Source organism: Nanorana parkeri, unplaced genomic scaffold, assembly GCF_000935625.1.
Source record: "Nanorana parkeri isolate BGI_ZX_2015 unplaced genomic scaffold, ASM93562v1 scaffold163, whole genome shotgun sequence".
Classification (NCBI taxonomy): domain Eukaryota; kingdom Metazoa; phylum Chordata; class Amphibia; order Anura; family Dicroglossidae; genus Nanorana; species Nanorana parkeri.
This window is the reverse complement of record NW_017306431.1, coordinates 1,011,699-1,035,948: the sequence shown is the minus strand read 5'-3', so window position 1 is coordinate 1,035,948 and position 24,250 is coordinate 1,011,699. Positions and strand designations below refer to the sequence as shown.

General features: G+C 43.6%; 1 protein-coding gene across 1 annotated transcript in view; it reads left to right on the top strand.

Moving 5' to 3' along the window:
• Window positions 1–551: 551 nt before the first annotated feature.
• The window catches only part of TPCN2 (two pore segment channel 2), a 29,767-nt gene continuing 6,068 nt past the window's right edge, over window positions 552–24,250 (top strand). The window contains exons 1-17 of the mRNA XM_018554507.1: window positions 552–755; window positions 4,103–4,179; window positions 6,435–6,612; window positions 7,566–7,682; window positions 9,218–9,324; window positions 11,250–11,322; window positions 12,838–12,937; window positions 13,800–13,865; window positions 14,522–14,586; window positions 15,428–15,531; window positions 18,591–18,672; window positions 18,768–18,854; window positions 20,013–20,132; window positions 20,482–20,541; window positions 21,433–21,561; window positions 22,809–22,858; window positions 23,509–23,608. Coding sequence (XP_018410009.1) covers window positions 552–755; window positions 4,103–4,179; window positions 6,435–6,612; window positions 7,566–7,682; window positions 9,218–9,324; window positions 11,250–11,322; window positions 12,838–12,937; window positions 13,800–13,865; window positions 14,522–14,586; window positions 15,428–15,531; window positions 18,591–18,672; window positions 18,768–18,854; window positions 20,013–20,132; window positions 20,482–20,541; window positions 21,433–21,561; window positions 22,809–22,858; window positions 23,509–23,608 — 1,719 coding nt within the window. The remainder of the gene's footprint in view (window positions 756–4,102; window positions 4,180–6,434; window positions 6,613–7,565; window positions 7,683–9,217; window positions 9,325–11,249; window positions 11,323–12,837; window positions 12,938–13,799; window positions 13,866–14,521; window positions 14,587–15,427; window positions 15,532–18,590; window positions 18,673–18,767; window positions 18,855–20,012; window positions 20,133–20,481; window positions 20,542–21,432; window positions 21,562–22,808; window positions 22,859–23,508; window positions 23,609–24,250) is intronic.

Genomic DNA, 24,250 nt, shown 5'->3' with positions numbered 1-24,250 from the left:
AGCGCAGGGCTGCGCTACATGGATGGTACACCGGCGGAGGGGAAGGAGTGTTCATCGAAAAAGGAAAGTATAGCCGCAGGGGGGAGAGGGCCAGATTGGTGGGGGTAATTCCATGTTATCAAATTCACCTTAAAGGGAATCACCCTTTAATGGCACTCCAGTGCACTACAAGTGCAACTTATTTTCATCTGAATTGGCTGCTATTAAGCAACGCCCGTTAATGTTGGCGATATCTCCCTGCCACAGAATCAGTGACACGCCGTCCTGCTGCTAAACAACTCCAGGCTAGCATAAAGTTTTTTAAAAAGTTTTCCGTTGTCAAAATAAAGTTTTCCTTGTACAAAACTTGGCACGCTGGGAAGTGTAGTTCGGAGTTCACTCCTGCCGCCCTCCTTCAGGCGGGCCTCCGTACCGCAGAGAACTACACCTCCCAGCGTGCAGTGCGCGGCCCCCGTCTTCCGCATCAGGCAGTGTTTGGCAGCTGGAGAGGTTGTTTCTGCTCCCTGTGCGATGAGTTCTAAGTGTCGACAGAACACCGGTGTTGTGTAGAGATGGAGTCAGATCCTTTGGTGGCTCCCCTGGACCGGAGCTGGTGCGCAAACCCGGACTTCAGCGCCTCTCAGGAGAGGCCTCACAGAACCCGGATAGGCTCCTACTCCACCACTGCATCCTCTGGAGGGGGGCCCTTGGAGTATGGGGGGCCCCTGGGCAGGAATGGTGAGATCTGCACTGCTGGGGGGGTCATTCATATTAAGGTGCATGTGCCTAGATTTGTAACAATGCATTTGTATGTTGGCAAGAATAATGAAGAGATGGCACCAGGATGCACTATGGGGAGAAGACAAGCCGGCGGAGGCAGTGTGATGCTTTGGACAATGTTCTGCTGGGAAGCCTCGGGTTCTGTCATTCATGTTGATGTAACTTTACACATACCACCGACCTAAACATTGTCACTGACCAAGTACACCCCTCTCATGGAAATGGTATTCCCCGATGGCAGTGGCCTTTTTCAGCAGGATAATGCTCCCTGCCACACTGCAAAAATGGTTGAAGAATGGTTTGAGGAACACAACAACGAGTTTGAGGTGTTGACTTGGCCTCCAAATTCTCCAGATCTCAATCCCATCGAGCATCTGTGGGATGTGCTTGAAAAACAAGTCCGTTCCATGGAGGCCGATCACCTCACAACTTACAGGACCTAAAGGCTCTGCTACTGTCGGCTTGATGCCAGATACCACAGCATACCTTCAGAGGTCTAGTGGAGTCCAGGCCTCAACGTGTCAGGGCTGTTGTGGTGGCAAAAGGGGGGCGTACTCAATATTAGGCGGGTGGTCATGTTATGGCCGGGTGGTGTGTGTGTATGTATGTACCACTTTCTCATAGGAATTAATGGAGATGCAAAATACCAATTGCTTGGCTGACAGAAACCACCATTATTGCATATGACACATGTGTATGTTGTAGCGTCATTCATGCAGTTTTAAGACAGAAGGCCCCACACCCTTTCTTTATCATGCAACACATTTTATGACGTGGGCCTGGTGACTGATTACTAATTATATACAAATGCTGAATCATAATTTCCACACGAGCACAGCTGTCATCAATTTCAGCTAATCACCATGTACACTGAGGTGGGTGAACCCACGATGACTACAGAGCTGCCTTGCTGGAACTGCACAGCGTGGTGCATGTCATACAGATGTGACCATTTCTGCTATATGCTGGGACACGGATATATTTTGTCTGCAGCTCTGTGTATCCTCTACATAGTAACGTCTGACTCCGGGCAAATTATTATAGTTTCGGATGCAGTAGGGAAGAGTTGAAAATGGTGTCATGATTAATGAAGTCGTTCATTGGCATGGTTCATCGTGCTGATTTGGTAAATGAGTAGGGGTACTTATTCATGTTAGGGAGGTGGGCCCCAGGGGCGTAATCTAGAAATCACAGGGCCCCATAGCAAAATTTTGTATGGGGCCCCGTGATTGCTAGTTATGCCACTTGCAGAGCCCACCTGATATACCAAACAGCCCACCTGAGAGTGACCCTGCAGAGCCCACCATAGGATCTCTATAGTGGGCTCTGCAGGGTCTCAGATGGGCTGCACACCTCTTGCCTGACAGCGATGTCCGCCTCCGTGGTCGCCAGACCCCGCCTCCTCTTAGTCCCCGGGCCCCGCCTCCTCTTAGTCCCCGGGCGGGGTTGCTCTTAGGTGGGCCCCGCCTCCTCCTTCACTGCAAACGCCGGCCTCTTCACTGCGAACGCCGCTGCTGAGCTGTGTCAGTGACAGCCAGCTCCCTTACATGCCATAGCGGCCTACGCGGCATCAGAGGGATGCCCTGGCCGGGCCCCCCTGTGCCCGGGCCCCATAGCGGCCGCCTGGGTCGCTATGGCGATTTGTTACGCCACTGGTGGGCCCCCTAATTTTAAAGGGAGCTTCCAGATTCTGATAAGTCTCCCCTTCTGCACACGCCTAAATCCTCTTGGGGACGGCATGTGGGGAACAGATACTTGGCCTCATCAGCATCAGGACATGGTGCTTTTCCGTGCGTCCCCTCTGGAAAGGCACCTTCCCCGTGTTGATGGCATGTGGCCTGGTGTGGTTTGGGGGTTGTGTGGGGGGGGGACTCCGTGCTTCCTGCCAAATGGTATTTGCTAAATGTATTTGCATCAGTGCATGTCCCCTTTAGCCGTGCCCAACTCTCCGAACCCTTTGTTTAACAATCCCTTGCCAGTTGAAAATGGCCAGAATTGATTTTGAAGCTCTGGCTCCCATTGGCTTCAGTGGGGTTGGGCTTAACATTCAGAACTTTGGAGCAGTTTGGCAAACCTCCCTTGAACGAAACCCAGGTACATTCGGCTCGTCCCTATTAAAATCTACATAAAAAAATATATTTATTTGTTTGTGTAAATAAGAACTTTTGCTTCATCTGCTCCAGCACCCCTTGCATCTTGTCTGTCTGTCTGTCTGTCATATAGTTATCAGATTACGATTGTTGTCACATTAGTGGCCCAATAAGAGTATTACGGAGTCTGTAACTCATTTTTTTTTCTCTTCAGGTGCTGTGTGTGATCATCTTGGTAACGGGTGTGTGCATTTAGCGGGTCTTTTCTGCCCGTGCGTGCCCGCTAGGGGGCGCGCGCGAGCAGAAAAAAATTGCCGTCTGGAGACGGCAACCCGCAGATGCTGCAGTGCCGTCCGTCCGTTTTTTTACTACGGGCGGACGGCAAGAGGTTAAACTCTCAAACTTTTTTCAATAATAAATCGAATGCATTAAACGGCAAAGGATTTCTTTAAATAGTTACCGAAGCACTTACAGTCATCATGTTTCCGACCAGCTCCTATTCTTTCAGCTCGGCGTCCCTAAACTTCCTGTTCAGTACAAGATCACAAGGGACAGAGCAATCTCCAGCAGCTGTCCGTCTACTAGCTTGGGGATGGGAGGAGGAGAGTAAGAGAGCAGGGTTATGTCTTGCCCTATTGTGTCTGTGTGTTTGTGGAGACACACGCACAGCTTACTAGCACACACAAGGATGGCTCCATAGGACCCTGCAAGGGAAAGGAGCCACCCTAAAACAGGATATGAGGGCCAGTGCTCATGGAACAAGCTGGCTCTGAAGGCAGCTAAAAACATCAGCAAGGGACAGCATCCATTGTAAGTGATTTAATAAGCTTTTAGAATGGCTTAAAAACCTTTTGACTTTAGTTTCACTTGACATTGACTGACTTGACCTCGGCACTCCAGCTGTTATGGAACTACAAGTTCCATGATGCATTGCAAGACACTGACAGCCAAAGGCCTGACCTCTCGGGGCCGAAGCATGATTTGTAGTTTCACCACAGCGGAAGTGCCGAGGTTGCCTACCCCATGATCTAATGTCTATGGCAGGGGTAGCCAACCTTTGGCACTCCAGCTCTTGTGGAACTACAAGTCCCATAATGCACTGGAAGACTCTGTGACCCAGTCCTAAAGGTTTCCAAATGATAGCAATGTTGGCTATAGGAACGTGTATGTGAGTAACGGCTTATGAATAGCTGGAACAAGAATGCTTTGTTAGTATTATTTTTCATGCCCTGGCTTTGTTCTTTTGTTAACAGTATCGCTCCATAGACCATCGTGTTGACCAGAATTCTCTGCAGCTGTATCGATGGTATTATTCTAATCTGTGCCAGTGGTAAGCTCTTCCTTTTATTTATTGCAGCGTACAAAACATGCTGTGTGTTGTATATAGGCAATACATTGTGAACTATGCCAGATAATCCCGATCTCCTTTATTGGGCATCTCCATGGGGTGGATATTCCGGCAGTAATTTAGACAGTTTTACGCAGAACTCCAACTAAAACACATTTTTTTTTCTTCCCATTGGTTTTGTCCGTGGATGTGTTAAGGTGATGAAATGTTTGTCAAGTAAAATTTCACCTCACTTCCTGTCCCCATAATCGCGTAGGAAGTGAGGGTAAGTTTCCACAATATGGACACCAAAAAAAACAAACAAAAGACTGGGTTTCTAACTCTTCACCTTCTATAAATAAGTGTGTGGGGTTTTGTTACTGGTGGTTCTTTTTACTCCCTGTTCCTGTCGCCTTGCTGGGTGTAGCAATCTCCCCGTATGGGAGGGTGTGGGGTGTGGCACAGACAGAGATCCCAGCCACAACTTTATACAAAACTTGGAAGAAAGTTTTGTCAGGACTTTATGTAACAGAAACAATGGAGTGGCAGTAAGACACTAGAGAAGACACTATGGAAACTGTCTGAAGGTGGTGGGTGGACATGTAGATGCTAGAGAGGGTACAGACTGTCTAAAGATGGCAGGCAGGGAGACACTACAGCAGCTTTAGCCTGTCTGAAGATGGCAGGCAGAAAGACACTTGAGTACCTAAAGGTGTTTGACAGGGAGACACTAGAGCGGCTGTAGATGGAAGGTGGTGGTCAGGGAGACACTAGAGTGCCCATAGACTGTCTGAAGGTGGTGGTCAGGGAGACACGAGTGCCTATAGACTGTCTGAAGGTGGTTGTTGGGGAGACTCTGAAGGCGGAGGGCATGCAGTGAGACATTAGAGAGGCTGTAGACTGAAGGGGGTGGTTAGGGAGAACCTATAGACTGTCTGAAAGGTGGTGGTCAGGGAGACACTGAAGGTGGAGGGCATGCAGTGAGACACTAGAGAGGCTGTAGACTGAAGGGGGTGGTTAGGGAGAACCTATAGACTGTCTGAAAGGTGGTGGTCAGGGAGACACTGAAGGTGGAGGGCATGCAGTGAGACACTAGAGAGGCTGTAGACTGAAGGGGGTGGTCAGGGAGACTGTAGAGAACATATAGACTGTCTGAAGGTGGTGGTTAGGGAGACACTGAAGGTGGAGGGCATGCAGTGAGACACTAGAGAGGCTGTAGACTGAAGGTGGTGGTCAGGGAGACACTAGAGAGGCTGTAGACTGAAGGGGGTGGTCAGGGAGACACTAGAGAGGCTGTAGACTGAAGGGGGTGGTCAGGGATACTGTAGAGAACATATAGACTGTCTGAAGGTGGTGGTCAGGGAGACACTAGAGAGGCTGTAGACTGAAGGGGGCGGTCAGGGATACTGTAGAGAACATATAGACTGTCTGAAGGTGGTGGTTAGGGAGACACTGAAGGCAGAGGGCATGCAGTGAGACACTAGAGAGGCTGTAGACTGAAGGGGGTGGTCAGGGAGATACTAGAGAGGCTGTAGACTGAAGGGGGTGGTCAGGGAGACTGTAGAGAACATATAGACTGTCTGAAGGTGGTGGTTAGGGAGACACTGAAGGCGGAGGGCATGCAGTGAGACACTAGAGCGGTGGCAATGCTAATTTGATGCAGGCTATTAAAATCGCTCCAATTACCAGTTGTATTTGTTTATATTGTAAGGTACTGCGCACACTGTTGTCGCTATATAAATCCTGTATAATAATAATAATTTGTCAAAATACAAAAGGTACTTTTATCTTTTGTTAATATATAATAAATAAGATATTTCTAATAAGATTGTAAATTACTGTAGTGCTGCCAAAGGTTGAATGTGCATCTGCATTTGCTGCCGTCCTTAAACTGGACTTTGACCTGCCCAAACAAAGGCTCTGGAGATATGTTTTACACTTTGGGGGTGGTGGGTTTTTGGGGCTTTTATTTAATCCCATTGAATAACCTTTAGTAAACTACTGAGACTTTTATTTATTTTTAATAAATGTTTGTCTACACACATGTATTCACTCGCATTCACTTTAGATTGATTAGCGCTGTGCATTGATTTATATTTCATTTTTTAGACCGTAAGGATCTATATCGCAGCAGCTTTAAATTCATACACTTCACTAATTTAATTGGTAGTGTTATAGATCCATTGGAAATAGTAGCGCTGCCCATTTAGTTAAAATTACAACCTCTTTATTTTATTATCTATTGTTTACTTTTGAAGGATCCTGAATGTGACCATATTTGTGAATCTGGCTCTTGCCTTTATTGAGAAACCCTCATCCCTAACTGTGTCATCAGACGTGCGATACCGCAAAGCAGCCTGGGAACCACCCTGTGGACTGACGGAAAGCTTGGAATTTGTGACCTTCCTCGTATTTATCACCGACCTTTCTGTAAAGGTAATGACCAATACTGGCCAGCTGAAGTAGATTAATACGTACATTACACTAGAAACAAGCTATTAAAGGAACCCTGTCACCAAACTGAAAGATGTGCCCATAAAAGTAAATATTTCTCCTTCTACCCGCACTAGGGAACACATCTCCATTGAGAGAAATCTCCTGCTGATGTTTCTTCACCAATACATCCAGGAGTGTGGATCTCCTGCTTCTCTGCTGCACTCAGATGTTCTCCATTGGAGACCCATATGTCACTGCAGGACACAGTAGTAACATAGGGTGGGAGCAACCACTGAAATCAGTTTTTCTTCCTGAAGGCAATTATGTCCAAATTCTTGAGGCATGTGACTGAAGTTCCTCTATTTTGGATTTGGATTTTTGCCATGCAACCCATGTGTTTCAACATTGATCTAGGAAGGTCTATTCACTGGAAATGTGAATGTATGATGAATAAGAATCTGGTTATAGTACAGAGTTTTCTGCCCATGTAATATAAGGATGCGACTCTGTTACTGTTGCATTTATTTGTATATTAAAGTGACCCTAAACTCAGGAGTTAAATCTTAAAAATGTATTCAAGTACCTCAACTATTAACAAAAAATCTTATTTGTGTATCACTCGGCTGCAGATCCTCAAATCATCTCTGAATTGGTGCTGACACTGTCCTTCCTTCTGGAGGGGGGCTACTTCTAATCCCCAGTTTAGTGTCACTTTAACGTTCCCTGGCAGGATGGCCTGTGCCGAGGATACGTTCATATATGTTCTCCCGTTTGATACCCCAGTAGTCCACACCTCACCAGGCTGCTGCATCTCAGTTGGGGATGTCCGTGACAAACCGTGTCCCCGCTGACCATCAAGGACCACAAACTTTTGGTCACGTAGTGTATGTATTAGTTGGGACCATTTTTGTTTTAATCACAAATGCTATTTCTTCTATGTATGTTTCTTTTAGAGTTATCTAATTGGCTGGAATGAGTTTATAAAGAACAAGTGGCTGCTGTGTTACATCCTGGCACTCTCGGTTTCCGTCACAGATTGGACAGTATCTATGTGCTTCATGTGCAGAGAGGTAAGGGACATACAAACTGCAGCAATGTCATTTTTAATCATGAAAGTCTTCTTTAGCTGGACTCCGGGCACACTGCTAAATACATTAATGGAAAATGATTTATATTTGTATCTAGTGCGGAGATTTTTGCAGCTCTGGACAGTGGAGCTAGGTTGATGACCTGACTGATGTATTCACAGGCAAGGCCACCCCAAGCCTGTGATTACTGTTGCTGTGCATACTGATAGATTTATCTCTCTGTACTCTTCTTCTGTCAACATGTTCCTTGTTTAGTACAATCCTAATTGGCTACCCCTCGCTCTCACAGTCTGTGTTCTGGCGTACAGGATATTGCAGGCAGACAAGTTAAATGCCAGTACTTTTACTAGTCTTTACAATATAAATGTAAGGAATTTTGAACATAACATAGCTGCATTCACACACAATTGTCGGGATCCGCTTCAGCTGCGGCTCCTCAGTATACAGCTCGCTGTATACTGAGCCTAGGGTGACGGGAGGACGCTAGTTTGTGTCCTCCCGTTACCCTAAGGAGAACCATGGGGAAAAGACTTAACCCCATAGTTCTCCTTTTTAAGAGCTAAAAATTCCAGCATTCTCCTCTGTCTCTTTAGTAAAGCTATAAAGTACATAAACTGAAAAAAACACTGCTCTGGGACCCCATGATGGCCAATACTCAAATGCCTCATGAAGAATATTTGTTTTTACAGGATCTAAAGTGAATCATTTTTATTGTTACAACAGCACAAATTTCCCAACACACTCACCAGCCTACAAAGACGACATTGTCTAACTATTGGGGTTAGAAACAGAGGTTTTAGCTGCACAACTTTTGCAAAATTTGTGGAAGTCACACACTGCCTCGTCATGGCCCCTCTGTATAGTGTGGTCAATTCATTTTCATAAATAGCTTTAAAGCGAAGTAGACATGGAAGGGCTTTACACAGTACAAGAGCAAAGAATTCCCATCACACTTGCCAGCCTGCAAAAAACACTATCCTAACTATTGGGGTTTAAAACGGAAGTCTTAGTTGCCCAAGTTTTGCAAACTCTATGGAAGCCACACTGCCACTAAATTGATGAGTGCGTTTGTTTCACTTGTTGGATTTGGTGTGGGGACACTTAGGGGGGCTTCAGCTGCCATTGTGATGTGTGGGGCTCCAGGTGTGTCCCTATGCCTTTTTAAGGAGATTGGGCTGCCTCCCGGCAAACCTGCTCCCAATTCATCCTTTGCTATATATGCTCCAAGATGGAGGTGCTCATAGATTAGAGTTCGGACTACACTATACAGAGGAGCCTTGACTCAGCAGTGCGGCTTCCACGTATTTTGCAAAAGTTGTGCAACTAAAACTGTGTAAAGCCCTTCCATGTGCACCTTGCTTTACAGCTAGTTTATGACTTGATGACTGTATTTGCCATTTGTTTCACTCATTTTTAATGGTGACTCGATATAATAGAATGCTTGATTGACAACTCATAAGTATTTGAATAACGTGTTTTCTTTGCCATGTCCTTTGTTTGTGTTTTATCATTCTCAGGGAGTGAGAATTAGAAGACTACTGCGGCCTTTCTTCCTTCTCCAGAACTCATCCCTCATGAAAAAGACTCTGAAGTGCATTAAGAGAACACTACCAGAGATGGGAAGGTAATAAAAGCAGATATTGCTTTCCTACTTTACTCTTAGGGCAGGTTCACACCATTTTCCGGACCAGATCTGGTCCAGAAAATGGTGTGAAGCTGCCCGCAGTTGCAGCGCATTCCAGACCAGACAAAATGAGACATGTAGTATTTTCCGTTCTGGAACGGACTGCGCTGGTGTGAACAGAGGCCAGAAATAGCGTAGGGATACATTTTGGGTCCGGAAACAGTCTGGTCTGGAGATGATCTGGAAGTGTGTGAATGGGCCCTTAGGGGTAACATAGTAAGTGAGGTTGAATAAAGACCAAGGTCCATCTAGTTCAACGTGTGTGTATATTTAACACTTCCCATATCCTTGTATATTTAGTGGCTGAAGAAACTCATCTAGAAGTTTCTTGAACTTATCTACGCCATCAACGGATACCACTGCCTGTGGAAGGGAATTCCACATTTTTACTACTCGCACAGTAAAAACTCCTTACATGTTCTAAGATTGAACCCCCTTTCATCTAACCTCTTGTTATGTCCTCGTGTTCTCAATACAGTTCTCGGTATAGACAACTTGTTCTGAATATTGTGGTCCCCATTGATGATTTTGAAGACTGCAATAAGGTCCCCTCGTAATCGCCTCTTTTCCAAGGAGAATACGTTTATTTGAGACGGTCTTCATAGCTCAGGCCTTTAATTCATTTTGTGCCCCTTCATTGAACTCTCTCAAGCTCGAGGACATCCTTCCTGAGAGTTGGTGACCAAAATAGCACCGGATCTATTTATGAAAAAAAATTTGCAGAGCGATTTGTCCAGTGGAACTGCATGTGCACTTATTATGCGTGTGAATTACTCAGCTGTTGTTGAAATGGGGTAAAATTTGAAAGTTTTTAAGCCGTTTTCTTTCTTGTCAAATGTTCAGATATTATGGGTAGTTGTAAAATAGATTCATTCAAAAAGCGTAGAGTGAATTGAGAAATGAATGCATTATGGCCACTAGATGGAGCTGAGGATCATATAGAATGCACTTCTTGGAAACAAGAGATACAATGTAACATGTCTAAAGAACAAGCAAATTCAAAGAGGCAAAAATTAGCAAATACATTTAAAAATTGCTGCTTCGGGGATCCTTGTGGTAGCAATGTTAATTTGCAAATTCCGACCCTGCTGAATTCAGCAAAATGTGGTTTGTTTTGTTTTTAGAGCTCCAGAGTAAGCCTTATCATACACAATGCAAACAAATTACATACAACTAAAACATTTTCCATACTGTCTGCTTTCTTTTTAAATTGGACCTCTCACAGCTAAAGGTCCCCACACACCTTACAATAATCGTACGATAATCGCGGGAAATCCAGCGATCGTACGATTATTGTAAGGTGTGTGGAAGCCGTGCGACCTCTACTACTGTAAGGTCGCACGACTTTGAACATTGCGGTCATCGGAAGCCCGCCCCTCAGGGGGTGTGGCTTGCGGTCATCGCAAGTACGATCTGCCTATGCAAGATGGGCAGATCGTACGTTTTTTTAAGTACCTTACAACCATCGCAAGACAAAAGTCTTGCGATGGTTGTAAGGTGTGTGCCCAGCCTAAAAGTGATTGAGGTGTCCTTGTAGCTAAATGGATAAGCTGCAGTACTGATCATCAACCTGCAGGGAGAGCTATAAAACTGCTGCTTCTGTTTCCACATGTGCCGGTGACCGGTTGTTGTGGGATATAACATGTTTGGATTTTGCCTGCACAATATGCTTTTGAAGTGAGTGTTTTTGGGGTTTTTTTGCTCATGTTTTATCTGTAGTTCACGTCCCAGGGATTTTGTAACAGATGGGTTTAGCTGAAGGTAACCTCCCTTTTTTTTTTTTTTCTTTTTTTTTTTCTTTTAAGTGTACTTATGCATGTGTATTGATTGTAATAAGACTAATACCAAGATTTTTTTCCGAATAGTGTGATGCTGCTGCTGGCTTTACATCTCTGCCTGTTTACTATGTTTGGTATGCTGCTGTTTGCTCATGCAAAGGTAACCAACTCACTAAGGAGGTATAAGCTGCATCCTTCTTCTATACTGAGTCAGGACTCTAACCTATTGCTGTTCCTAATTTAAAAAAAGATTCTGTCCGATACCAGGTGTGAAAAGTAGGTTTGGACCATAAATGGAAATGAAGGATCTCTTCAAAGGGGCACTAACATTTAACTTGATGTTCATGAGTTATGTAAATGTACTTTTGTAAAGCTACTTCCCCAGAATTCTCATCCTCCTGCACCTGTAGTTGACTCACTTTCAGCTTGTTGTTTGACATAAGCCATCCCTGGCATGCTTGTAGTTCTAAATCGAAGGATTCTTTGTAGTAAAACTTACTACCGAGGACAGTTTTGTAAGCCTAGCCTTGCTTATTTATACATTAGGGGGCTGAGGGTATTAGCTCCAATATTTTTTTTTTTTTTTTACGTCTAAACTGATGCAGGCCTTCTGATAGGTCATGCAGTTTGTATGCAGTCCTCCTTTAGGTAGTATAGCATCTTCCTTCCTATGGCCTTCACTGATACATGTTTATATACTGTAGATGTGATAGTTGGGTGTCCACACCTTTTGGCTATATATAGTGTACTTGCAGGATTAAAGTGTCTGTAAACCCCAAAAATAATATTGATATTAAAAGCTCCCTATCAAACTTGTGTAACTATGTGTGCTGATTATTTTTTCACAAAGAAAACTTTAAGAAAACTGTTGATTTCTGCCTGTTGCTTTCTCTTGCTTGCTCCTGATGGCAGCCCTTTGCTGGCTGCTCTAGCCTTTGCAGCATTGCCACCAGGGCACACATGGTCTTCCCATGGAAAAGCCATGCTTGGTCCCCTGCATACCCCAGTCACATGCTGGTAATTGAGAACAGCTCTACTTGGGGGTCTCACTGTCATATTTGGGTAGACCAGAGCAGCATTGTGCTCAGCGACCTTACCAGATCATGTGACACCCATTTAATTTGCACCTCTCACCAAACAAAAGGTTTGTATGCACAACCTCTTTACCTACTGAGACTATAAGGGTTCACACACACATTGAATAGAAGGCAATGTGTGTGTGCACACACATGTATATCCCCCCTGCACCTACCTGTTACCACAAAAATCTCAAAATCACTTACAAAGGTGGAAATGTCCTTTTAAGGTTTGGTAAGAAGCTGAAAACTGTCTGTAGCTGATCAGGGCAGATGGGTTGGGGATCCTTATAGCTGGGCTTTCACTGTATATCGTATTGAAAATGGCTGTCAGTGGTTAGGAGAAGGCAGCATTGTTAGACAATGTCCCGGTTAGTTTTCGGGATTGGTCCATCTGAAGAAGACCAGACAGTGTAGCCAATAGAAAAGGCCCATCGGCTTTGGTATTTTATCTTTGGTGGTGAGTGTCTGTTTTGGTTGCTAGATTGGTTTTCACATCCCCTCATTTATAATACTGAAGATGTGACATTTGCCATGTACGGTGTTTGCACTATTCAAATGGTTTTATGACGGATTTCTATGTTCTGTGTCGCTTCTAGGATTCTAAAGTGGACGTAGAGTGGCTGAGATATTTCCGCAATCTACCGGACTCGCTCACTTCACTCCTGGTGCTGCTGACAACCGCCAATAATCCAGACGGTACAGCCTTATTCTTTCACACGGGGATCTCAGACACCATAGCAAAACAAATTCTGCCCAATTATGTACAGGTTGGATAGGATATACATATCATTAAGAAATGGGCTACGGTTGGAATGTGCTTTTGAACAGTTGGGTACGTTACAAGGCCTGGACACAGGGGTGAGATGTCAGTGGAGGTGCAGCATGATATCTTCATAGGTGCCTGCAATGCCATTAGGAAGCGTACTTAAGAGCTAAAGTAATGTGTGTACACTCATGCACCAACTTATAGGAAGGAAGACTTTGCCCCAGAAACTTCATGCACAATCCCCATTCTGAATAATTGCCATCCCTTTGATAGCTTCCAGTGGATACTTTGTGCAGCTGCTAGATGTCAAATCCACTGTGGTTCCCACAAACCATCGGGGTGGTACCTGATATGTCTGAAGGCTTCTTCAGAAAAAAAATGGTTTCAGCTTGCAGAGGCCCCTTGTAGCCTGTAGGTGGCAGGATGCCTCTGTTTAATACTGTAACTGTCTGATAAATCATAATTTAATATGTAAACTGCTACTGAATTTGGCTTCACTGATCTCTGGGCATGAAGGGATTGAAGGTAAATGTTAAGCTGATGTAATGTTTATATGTAAAATAAAGATTTTATATAAGGTTTACCCCTGATGCCAGATTCACAGAACATAATTGGATTCTTAAACACAGCAGACACTGCTTTAGATTCTCTATCTGAACCCTGTTAGGAGAATTTTGTGCCCAACTTTACAGCACACCTAATTTATAGCATACTATATTCTGATAATCCATCTGTGACCGTTTTGTGTGCATTACTGCTGAGAAAGTAATAGGTTTCCCTCTCTTATAACAGTGATGCTTCCAGCCTATTCCTACAACAGAGCCTACTCCCTGTTCTTCATCTTCTTCACAGTTATAGGTGAGTCTCTGTGGTAGAGTCCCAGCATTGTGAAGTTTTATTATTATCGTGCCGCTACTTTTGATATGATTACTGCTTTTCATTTATATGACTTTTATAGTTTACAGGCTCAACCTGTAACACAGATGATAAAATTGTGAAATTTGAGATAAATGCAACTTAAAAGGAGAACTATGGGGGTAACCTTTTTATCCCATAGTTCTCTTTAGGGTCACAGGAGGACATACACTAACCTCCTCCGGTGACCCAAAGCTCAGTATATAGCTGGCTATTGCCTGCTATATACTGAGAGCGCTGCAGCTGGGACAGATCCCGACAATACTGTGGAGATCCACCCAGCTGGCTGATTGACAGCGAGCTCTGTCTATCTAGAGGCAGAGTCAGTTGTGCCTGCTCCCTCCTCCGTACGTTCCTCCAGTCAATTGTGTTCTGAAATGTAACGTAGTGAACTGACCAACTATAACCAGAGGAAAAGCAGGCAATATTTAAGGCTATCTGTTATTCATCACACTTGTAGACCATGTCAGTGGTTGCCCCTCTATACCTTCACTTAGTTGAGAAGTGAAAAAAGTGTCCAAAAGTTTACTTTCACAACTGATAGAGGTTTATAAAACTGGCGTTCACATTATATGTAATGTCCCTTTTTTTTTGCACAGGCAGTCTTATTTTGATGAACTTGCTGACGGCCATTATCTATAATCAGTTCCGCGGCTATTTATTGGTAAGGTCTGTGTTGGGAATTTATGAAAAATGTAACAAACAAAAGTAAAGCTTATAGTAAGTAATTATATCTCTGATACAATAGAGATCACAGAAAAATAGGGCTGGTAATGATTAAAATTTTCCTATGATCGATCAAAGAAATTAACGATTAATCGACGGATTAATCGTTAATTTCCGCACCTCTACAGAAAAAGCATTAAAATTCATTGGTGGGTGCAAACAGCCCTTTTTATTATTGAACTGTGGGCAATCTTTCCAAGCTATGACTCCCAACAACTGTGTAGAGGAGAGCTGGAATGGCGTAGGGATTACCCAAAACGCTGAGGCCTAGTCGCATCCATTCATTTTCCGTGAGTAAAACACATACATTTTACTGTATCTCATTCCTCTGCATCTCATTCTTTCCTGTGTGAGGGGCTTGTATCTCTGCACTGCATTGTTGTGGTGTTTTAAAGGAAAACTATGTGCAATACCATGTGTAGACGCATAGGTGCGAATGGGCTCTGAAGAATGTTGTCATCTGGCCAGAATTTTCATCTCACACGTTTGGAATCTAAATGCATTTCGATTGGCTTGTACAAAACCTTGTGCAAAGCCTTCTTAGAAGGTTGGAGGCTTATAAAGCTTTTAAGGTCCAGTGGGGACACTCCATATTACTGTCCTTGGTTGTGGAAATGGATGTCCCACAAGCTCATATAGGTATTATGGTCAGCTGTCTACAAGCCTGGACATATCATGTATGGTTTGGGCACACTGTTTGAGATTTCAGAGCATGTTTTAATGTTGAAGGATCAGCTAGTTATGTTAACATGGCTTTTTTTAATTTTTTGTACCCTCAGAAATCTGTTCAGGCCTCCCTTCTTAGACGGCGTTTAGGAATTCGAGCTGCTTTTGAAGTCCTTTCCTCCCACAGAGAAGTCACATCGTGCAATTGTGACCAGGCGTAAGAATTTCATTTTTTTTATATGATGGTCACAGACTAGCTTTGCCTTGTGACATCCAATCTGATGACTCTGTTTAGTCAACAGCAAGGTTGCCTTGGCCCTCAAAGAAGGCTGCTCGAAGTGCAGGCTTCATAAAATACTGGGCATTATGGTAACAACGTGTCTGAAGGAAAAATTGCTTTGTTACTAGTGCTGTATGGAAGGGATAAGGGGAAAATCACAGCAAACAGTCAGTCAATCTTGCAATCTACAACAGGAAAATGAAAGATTGGATGTGATTGGTTGCTATGCATTTTTAGGGGATATATTCTCTTAAATTGTATCTGTAGCCAATTTTTTTTTTTTTTGGCTAAACATGTGAAATGATTGGAAACTCTATTATGATTTTTTTTTGTTTGCATCCCTGCTGGAGAGATCCACCCTCTCAGTTTGTCCTACCGATTGTTAACAGGACAGAAAACAGTGGGTATTCCAAATCTTTTCAGTAGGGATGCACCGATATATCGGCCAAAAATTGCACTTTTGGCATAATGCCGAAAGAGCCATGTTTCGGCCGATCGACGCATCCCTGGTTTCTTTTGTCCCCGCTGGGCGCTGCTCTGTGTTCCAGAGGGGAGAAAAAGTGACAGCCGGCCGAGCGCTGCAGGACGAGAGCGCTGTGAGCGGCCGGCGTCTCTCCTCCCACACCGCTCAGCCGCCTATCACAGTCCGGCAGAGCGGTGTGGGGGCGGAGACAGCGCTGTCACAGGAGGCTGGGCTTTCCTCTCTACACCGCACGCTCAGCCTCCTGTGACAGCGTGTCAGAGAGAAGAGCAAGATACACACACTCAGTGATCAGTGATCGCTGAGTGTGTGTACATAATTGAGGATATATTATGTTAGCTATATCCTCAAATATGAATGAATGGGAGTGATCTACATCACATCTACATCACCCGCATTCATTCATAATTGTAGTTATAGTAAACAAACAATGTTCTCATGTTATCAATGAACAGGAACACTCATAGAGGATTCCTGTTCATTGATAACAGGGGACACAGAAAAAGAGATTGAGGACTTTGTGTTCTCAATCTCTTTTTCTATTTTATAAGGGAAATATCAGGGGTCTGTTTAGACCCCCAATATTTCCCCAAAGCCCCTAAAAGTAAAGTAAAAATAAAAATATTTCATAAATTAATTCATAAATAAAAATATAAAAAAATTAAGTTTATAAAAAATAAAATATTTGAAAAAATAACATTTTCGGTATCAGTTTCGGCCTGACATTTTTTTTAAATTTCGGTTTCGTTTTTAAAATTTCCATTTCTGTGCACCTCTAGTTTTCAGCCATGACTCTGGACACCTGCCCAATGATAAAAGGTGGGTTTCCCCTCACTTCTTGTTCTGTTCTTGGAGTAGGAAGTAAATGGAAATCTCTTTGTTGGGATCCAGAAAGCAAAGGAATAAAAACCTGATGGGGGGGTTTTAATCATTCCTTAGGTAGATTGAGGATGGGTTAGAATCTCTGTTGGATTTTTACTGCTAAATATGTGAAAAACAGTAAGGGTGCCACACCAATGGCTATAGAGTCCAACACGCGCTTTTGTAGAATAATTTGTGAAATAAGACAGCCAGTGCATCTCAGCGGTTCAAACCCTTTTAACTTTATTTAATGTTTGTGACCTAAAAAAAAAACTGAACAGTCCAAAATAGCATGCATCCCACCGCACTCCAAACTGGAATCCCAATGTAGTCAAATGGGTGCTGGTGTGACCAGCCGATAGCATCATGTAAATCCAAATATACAAGTAGTCACACCAGGTCCAGCTGTCAAAACACCTTTATTTAGACGCTAGGAATACATGGTAGCACTAGTGGACAGCAATGTTTCGGAACCATTAGCGGTCCAGTCATCAGGCAAACATAGTGATAACCATACAGAGCAAAGTGACATATACAGTGACAAACCATTAGAGGAAAATAAAATCCTCAGCCCTCTCCTTGGACTGTACTCGGAACGATGTCAGAATTCTCACTTTGCTCTCTATGGTTGTCACTATGTTTGCCTGGTGAAGGGACTGCTAATGATTCCAAAACGTTGCTGTCCACTAGCGCTGCCATGTATTCCTATCGTCTAAATAAAGCCGTTTCGACACATTGGGCCTGGTGTGCAGATGACTATGTGTATACTCAAAAATGACTGGACACAGTGGGATTTAGATCACCCTTACTGTATATATATAAAAACTCTAATGGTAACACCAGCACGTTTCTCAATGTTTTTTTTTTGAGGTCAAGGTTATCATATGTAAGCTCTGATAAAGGGTGAATATTTGACTTTTACACGTTGGCTCTCTAATTTCTTTAATCAATAAACAGACTGTGTTGCACTCTATAACCATTGGTGCGGAGCCCTTATTGCTTCTCACATATTTGGATCATATTCTGGACCCCCCTTTTGGTGGTGATTTAGTACATGGAAGTAGCCTTGCTGTAGCAACTCCGCTTAATCGATGAGATGGCCACTCACAATGCTGGATATGCTCCTTATGCATGTACCCCGGATTGCTGTTTGACTCCATTGGGAAGATTTCCCGTCGCATTTTATCCATGTGACTCGGGGACAAGTAGGTCACCAGGGATAGTAATATACATCGAGCAATTTAACCTCATGGAAGTTCTAATCCTTCCACAGTCTACTGGTGTTTTTGATGCCGTCTCTGTCCCTATTGGAGAGATTTCCTATTGCGTCCTGTCCCTCCTGTCCCTCTGATCTTCTGCCTCTTGTAAGAGACAATCTCTCCAAATGTGCACAGACAACATATAAACCTTTTATAGAGCAGGGGTAGGCAACCTCGGCACTCCAGATCTGGTGCAGCTACAAATCCCACAATGCCCCTTCCTCTGGGAGTCATGCCTGTGGCTGTCAGAGACTTGCGATGCTTAATGGGCCTTGTAGATCACAGCAGCTGAAGTGCCGAGGTTGCCTACCCCTCTTATTGAAGTTTTTGCCCTTGCACATGCTATAGAAAACTAATTGCTGGAGTTCATCTGAATCTGTGATCTGTCTCTTTAGAGCCTGTGTTGACTGTGAAACCTTCATTAACGTCTTAGAGGAAGTCAAAATGGACACCTACTGCAAAATAGCAATCATCGAGGTAAAGTCGGGGTGGGGCAAAGACATGTAGAAATAATGCATTCTATTTCTATAGGTTTTTCGTAAGAAAACCATACTTTTTTTTCTTCATTCTAGCAAGCAAGATGCATCTCCAGTGGTGTCATCTCTGCAGAGCTGTTTCAGAAACTATTTGATGAGCTCGATAAGGATCCCATCAGACAGGTACACAAGGTTCTAGGGTTTATGTGAATGTATCTATTGGAAATTATGATTTCTCCTATTGTTTATTAGGTACCCCACATTACTTATATGCTCTGGCTGTGGGAGGGTGGACAGTAGCGAGGTTTGGTTCTTCCTGTACTGCTGATTTTACCTCATTGCTCTCTACTCAGCAGTGTGGGGACAAAGTCCTTTGGCACTCAAGGCACCCCAAGCTGCTATAGTAGGGTTCATTTATAAATGAGTGAAGGGCAGGATTTGACTGTCACACTGACAGCTTAGTGCTGCAGATTGTACTGGAAGGTCACAGCTTTCCTAGTGTAATCAGTGCAGCTGTTTGCAGCTATCCATGTATCGGGAGCGTATACTGCTCATAATAGGGTGGCGGCGGCTGTCACACTGATTGAAGAACTCTGCTATTCAGTCAGTGTGTGGAGTCAGATCTCCTAGTGTAACTTGCACCACTGAGATGTCACTTTGACAGCCCAGTCCAGCATTGTGCATGAGATAGCCAGAGTGATGCAGAAGAGGCCCTGCCCCAGCTGCGCCTCCTGGAGCACAGTGCTCAAAGCAGTGGCCTCTTTTGCCTCGTCCTGGTTCTGCTGCTCAGTACCTGCTTTTTCGATTGTATCCACCTGTTTCTGGTTTTGCCTTTTGCATATCCCAAGAGATAATTGTGTGTGCACATTCCAAGAGACAAATATGTCCACTAGTGTATTATAAGAAATAGGACTTTTTTTTTTTCTTCAATTAACATGAAATGATTTTCTGGTTACTTGTGAAATTGTATGTATACATATATGTATATATAACATTTTTATCTTGAGAAATTAGTTTTGTGTTTTTTAATGAGAATCACTGCACCTCAGTTATTACTGTGGGTGGGCTTCTCTCTCATCAAAGATGAATCTCACAATTCAGTAAATGCAAGGACACTGCCAGATGTGTCAGACTGCTGGTGATTCAGCAATGAGCTCTGTACAGATTCCTGTGAGCTGCATTGAGCAAATTATATGATAAGGATTCTGGGAATTCCTTTTTATAAACTTGATGGCTGTTGCAACGGTTGCTAGGAACAAAAATCAGATTTTCTTTCTGAAATGGAAAGGTAATTGTATAATGCACATGTCTAAATGTGAAAGTGTTTGTTTGTTTTTGCAGCACCCGCCCCAGCCTGTGTACCAGTCTAGATTCTTGCAGATTTTGCAGATCATTGGAAGCCATCGGTACTTTGACTATCTGGGGAACTTTGTGGCTTTGGCCAATCTCATTTCTATCTGTGTAAGTAGCCGACACAAAGAACAAGAACATCAAGGGGGGAGCCACCTTCTCACAATTTGAGATTTCATTGTACTGTATGCCTACATGGATAGGATCTCCACCTACAGCCACCCAGAAAGGCATTCCTAAACAGAAGTGCAGCCAACATAAATTTATCAACACATATAGGATGTGTACATTAGAGTTGGAGCTTGGCTATAACCACTCTGTACCACTTTTCCTCATAGGGAGAGCTACCTGGCCATGGACACACACCTACCTACTTTTTTTTTACCGTCAATGTTTTTTTGTGTTGGGTTGTTGGCGATCACATAGAAAATTATTTTCTTGGCATTTAATTTCTGTCTAGGTTGTTTTGATGGTCGATGCAGAGAAAGCTGGGAGCGAACGTGACGACTTCTCTTTAGGCGTAAGTACCTCTTGCAGGTTTTTTTGTAATGTGTGTTTTACTTAATATTAGGGATGCACCGATACCAAGTACAGTACTCGGTACAAGTACAGATACTTTTCCAGCTCCAAGACTAGACTAGAGAAATACTCAAAAGTTAGGAGGCAGCTGTCATTTGTAAGGAGCACACGGAGCTCCTGGGATTTGTACATCTGTTTTAATGTATGATTTTGTTTATATATATATATATATAATGCAACAATACCATTTTTTCGAGTACTGATACTTGCCCAAGTACTCACAGATACAAGTACTGATACATTTTGGTTTAGTGTCATGTGACTGTTTTTCTAAAACAATACAGACAAATTATTTCAGGACAGTGGTGGAGTGCCAGAGCCCGGTCCCAGCTGCAACCTCTGCATCCCTGGTAGTTCTCGTGAAAATGCCAAGTATCGGCACTGGTATCTGAAAAGAATCAGTGCATCCCTAGATAATATGATTGCTTAATGTGTACATTTGAAGAAACCCATGATTAGCTGTCATGGTGTTGTGTTCTTGATGAAGAGACCCTATGCGGCTCCAAAACATTGTTTGCTTTGTGAATGTGCGTCAATAAAAGACATACTTGCATCGCTATTCGAGTGCCGGTGACGTTTCCTGATCTTTATTGGCTGTCATGGTGTTCACATGATTAGGAACCAAGTTGATTTGTTCCAAATAATTATCTGAGACCCGCAGCTGTCGGTGTCTCAGAACAGGTACATCTCCTGATTCACAGCTAAAATGTAGATGATTGTTCTCGCAGCTGTACCTGGAAGCATTAGTCTATCATTTCTGTTGTCTAATGGTTACAAAGTAAGCAAAACAAAAACTGTCTGTTCTGTAACTCTTCCACACCATTATCTGCAGGCCATCAACTGTTTCTTCATCCTGTACTACGTTCTAGAGATGAGCCTGAAAATCTTTTCCTTGGGAATTAACAGCTACCTCTCGTACCCGAGCAACATTTTCGATGGGTTTCTAACAATCATCTTACTGGTAGGATATTCTTAGTAGCAGCCGACGTGTATGTGTGTGCCGTGCATGCTTTCAGATTATTAGTTTTGATGTTATTTTAAGCCTTAGACTTACAGATATAATTGAGAAACTTAAAGGAGAACTATGAGGTGAGTGCTTTTCACTCACCTCATAGTTCTAGCCGACCTGTGACAATGAGACTGTCACAGGTCGGCTCAGTAGATCGGGACGTGAGCGAACATATACCTGCGTTCGCTCACCTCTCGATCCTGTCATGGCTCTCTGCCGTGACAGGGGAGGGGCTGGATTCACCCCTCCCTGCTCCGATTCACCATCGCTGACTGGCGGATCGGACGGGGGAGGGGGTGGATACAGCTGGCTCTGCCTCTAGATAGGCAGAGCCAGCTGTCAGTCACGCAGCTGGGCGGATCCCGGCATAATTGTCGGGATCCGCTTCAGCTGCGGCGTCTCAGTATACCGCGAGCAGCAGCTCGTGGTATACTGCGGCGTCTCAGTATACCGCAAGCTACAGCTCGCGGTATACTGAGCCTAGGGTGACGGGAGGACGCTAGTCTGTGTCCTCCCGTTACCCTAAGGAGAACTATGGGGAAAAGCCTTAACCCCATAGTTCTCCTTTTAAGCTTCCAGTTGCTGTATAAGAATGCTAATACAAAGCTTAGAATGGAACATGCCTGTGAAGGTCTGGGCTTGCTGACTATTCTTATTCCGTCAGTCTTCCAATTGCTTCTTCAGCCTATTTGGATATTCCCCAGCATTTAAACCCTAATGGGTAAGTCCATTTACAATAATCCAGTTACACTATAGTAAGTTTGTGGACACCTGACCATCAAACCTGTATGAGCTTGTTGGACATACTATTCACCAACCCTGGGCATTAATATTGCATTGGGCTCTTTTGTGGGCATAACAACCTCCACACGTCTAGAAAGCCTTTCCTGAAAGAAGTGTGTCCATCTATCCAAAAGAGCATTTCTGAAGTCGGGCACTGATGTTTTTAGGGTTGAGGTCAAGGCTCTGTGCAGGCCACTCAAGTGCAAGGACATAGTCCTGCTAGAGAAGAAAAGGGCCTTCCTCAAACTGTCATACAAGGTAAACCTATAGAGAAGGAATGAAAGACAGAACCCTATGCTCACAGTTACCCACAGTTGATCCAGAGGAAGGCAAAAAAAAGAACACTTGTCATGCATCTCTGCATTGGTACATAAGGCTGTCCTTCTCCATTTTCAAACAAATCTATTCTCTTTTAGGTGTTGGAAATTGCTACCTTTGCCTTATACAAATTCCCGCATCCTGGCTGGTAAGTTGGGATATTTTCTTTATATTATCACAATACACAATGAAGACAATACTATTTCTTTATAAAGAAAAACTGAATCTAGTACAATATATATTATATATACACACACACACAGTGGGGAAAGAAAAGAAACCCCCCCCCCCCTTTCAAAATCACATTTTGTTGCTTTGCAGCCTGAAATGAAGACAGACACAGTTTTTGTTTTATCCAGCTGTATTTACTCAGTGCAACCTATAATATCCAAGTGAAAGATATAACACCAGCATGTCATAAAAAAATGTTCAGAAACAGAATCACTAAGCTGGAAAAAGGATCACCCCCTTCACTTCACTTTGTTCACCCCTCCCAACAGAACCCAACCAGCTTTCTTCACACTCATGCTTCTCCATTCAGCTGAAGGGAGCGACGCATTACCCCCACTTGTGGGTATGGGGGCATGTGACTCACTCCCCCTTTCCCATGTTACAGTCCTACATATCCTGTGATTGACAAGGCGCTGTCACATGGGGTTGAGGAGTCAATAGCGCCAACCAGGAATCTTGTTGGAAGGAAATCCAGTGACATTTTCCGATTGTCTTGTCAAGAAAATGGTTTATTTAAAATGAACGTTCTAATAAATTACAATATCCTGTCTTTGCTGTATATTCCAGGAAGCCAGACATGCAGGGCCTCTTGTCTCTCTGGGAGATGGTTCGTCTTGTCAACATGTTTATTGTTTTCAGATTTCTGCGAATCATCCCAAACATGAAGGTGGGTGCATTTTTATTATCTTAGTTTTTTTGTCTCTAGTTTACATTCCCTGGGACCACTTGACAAAGTTAGGTGCAAAGCAAATTGGGTAAAAAGTCAAGCAGTTCCCTGCTGAAGCAGCAGAAATCTTTCACAAAATGCATATTTAGACTGCAATGTTTAACCTCCTCTCAAAACGCTGGTTGCCTTTTTAATGTCATAGTGATGCTCTTGCTTCTGTATGCTTAGAGCAGTGGTGGCGAACCTTGGCACTCCAGCTGTGCCAAAACTACAAATCCCAACATGCATCTGCCTCTGGGAGTTATGTCTGTTGCTGTCAGAGCCCTGCAATGCCTCATGGGACTTGTAGTTCCAAAACAGATGGAGTGCCAAGGTTCGCCACCACTGGCTTAGAGTCTCAGACCCAGAACAGGTACGCAGGTGAAGAGTTATGACTCCACTGGCCATATGCTTGTTCCAGATTACTGCAGTCAGAGGCAGGCGGTAGTTTCAGGAGAACTGAACTGGCCTTTCCAATATATCTGATAGATTTCCTTAAAAGTAAATCTTTTCATTTCTGAAGCATGTAAACACAGAGCAGATTCTGGAGGTACCATTATTGGCTGTTGCAAACATGTTGCTGGTTCCTTTGTAGTCCAAGCC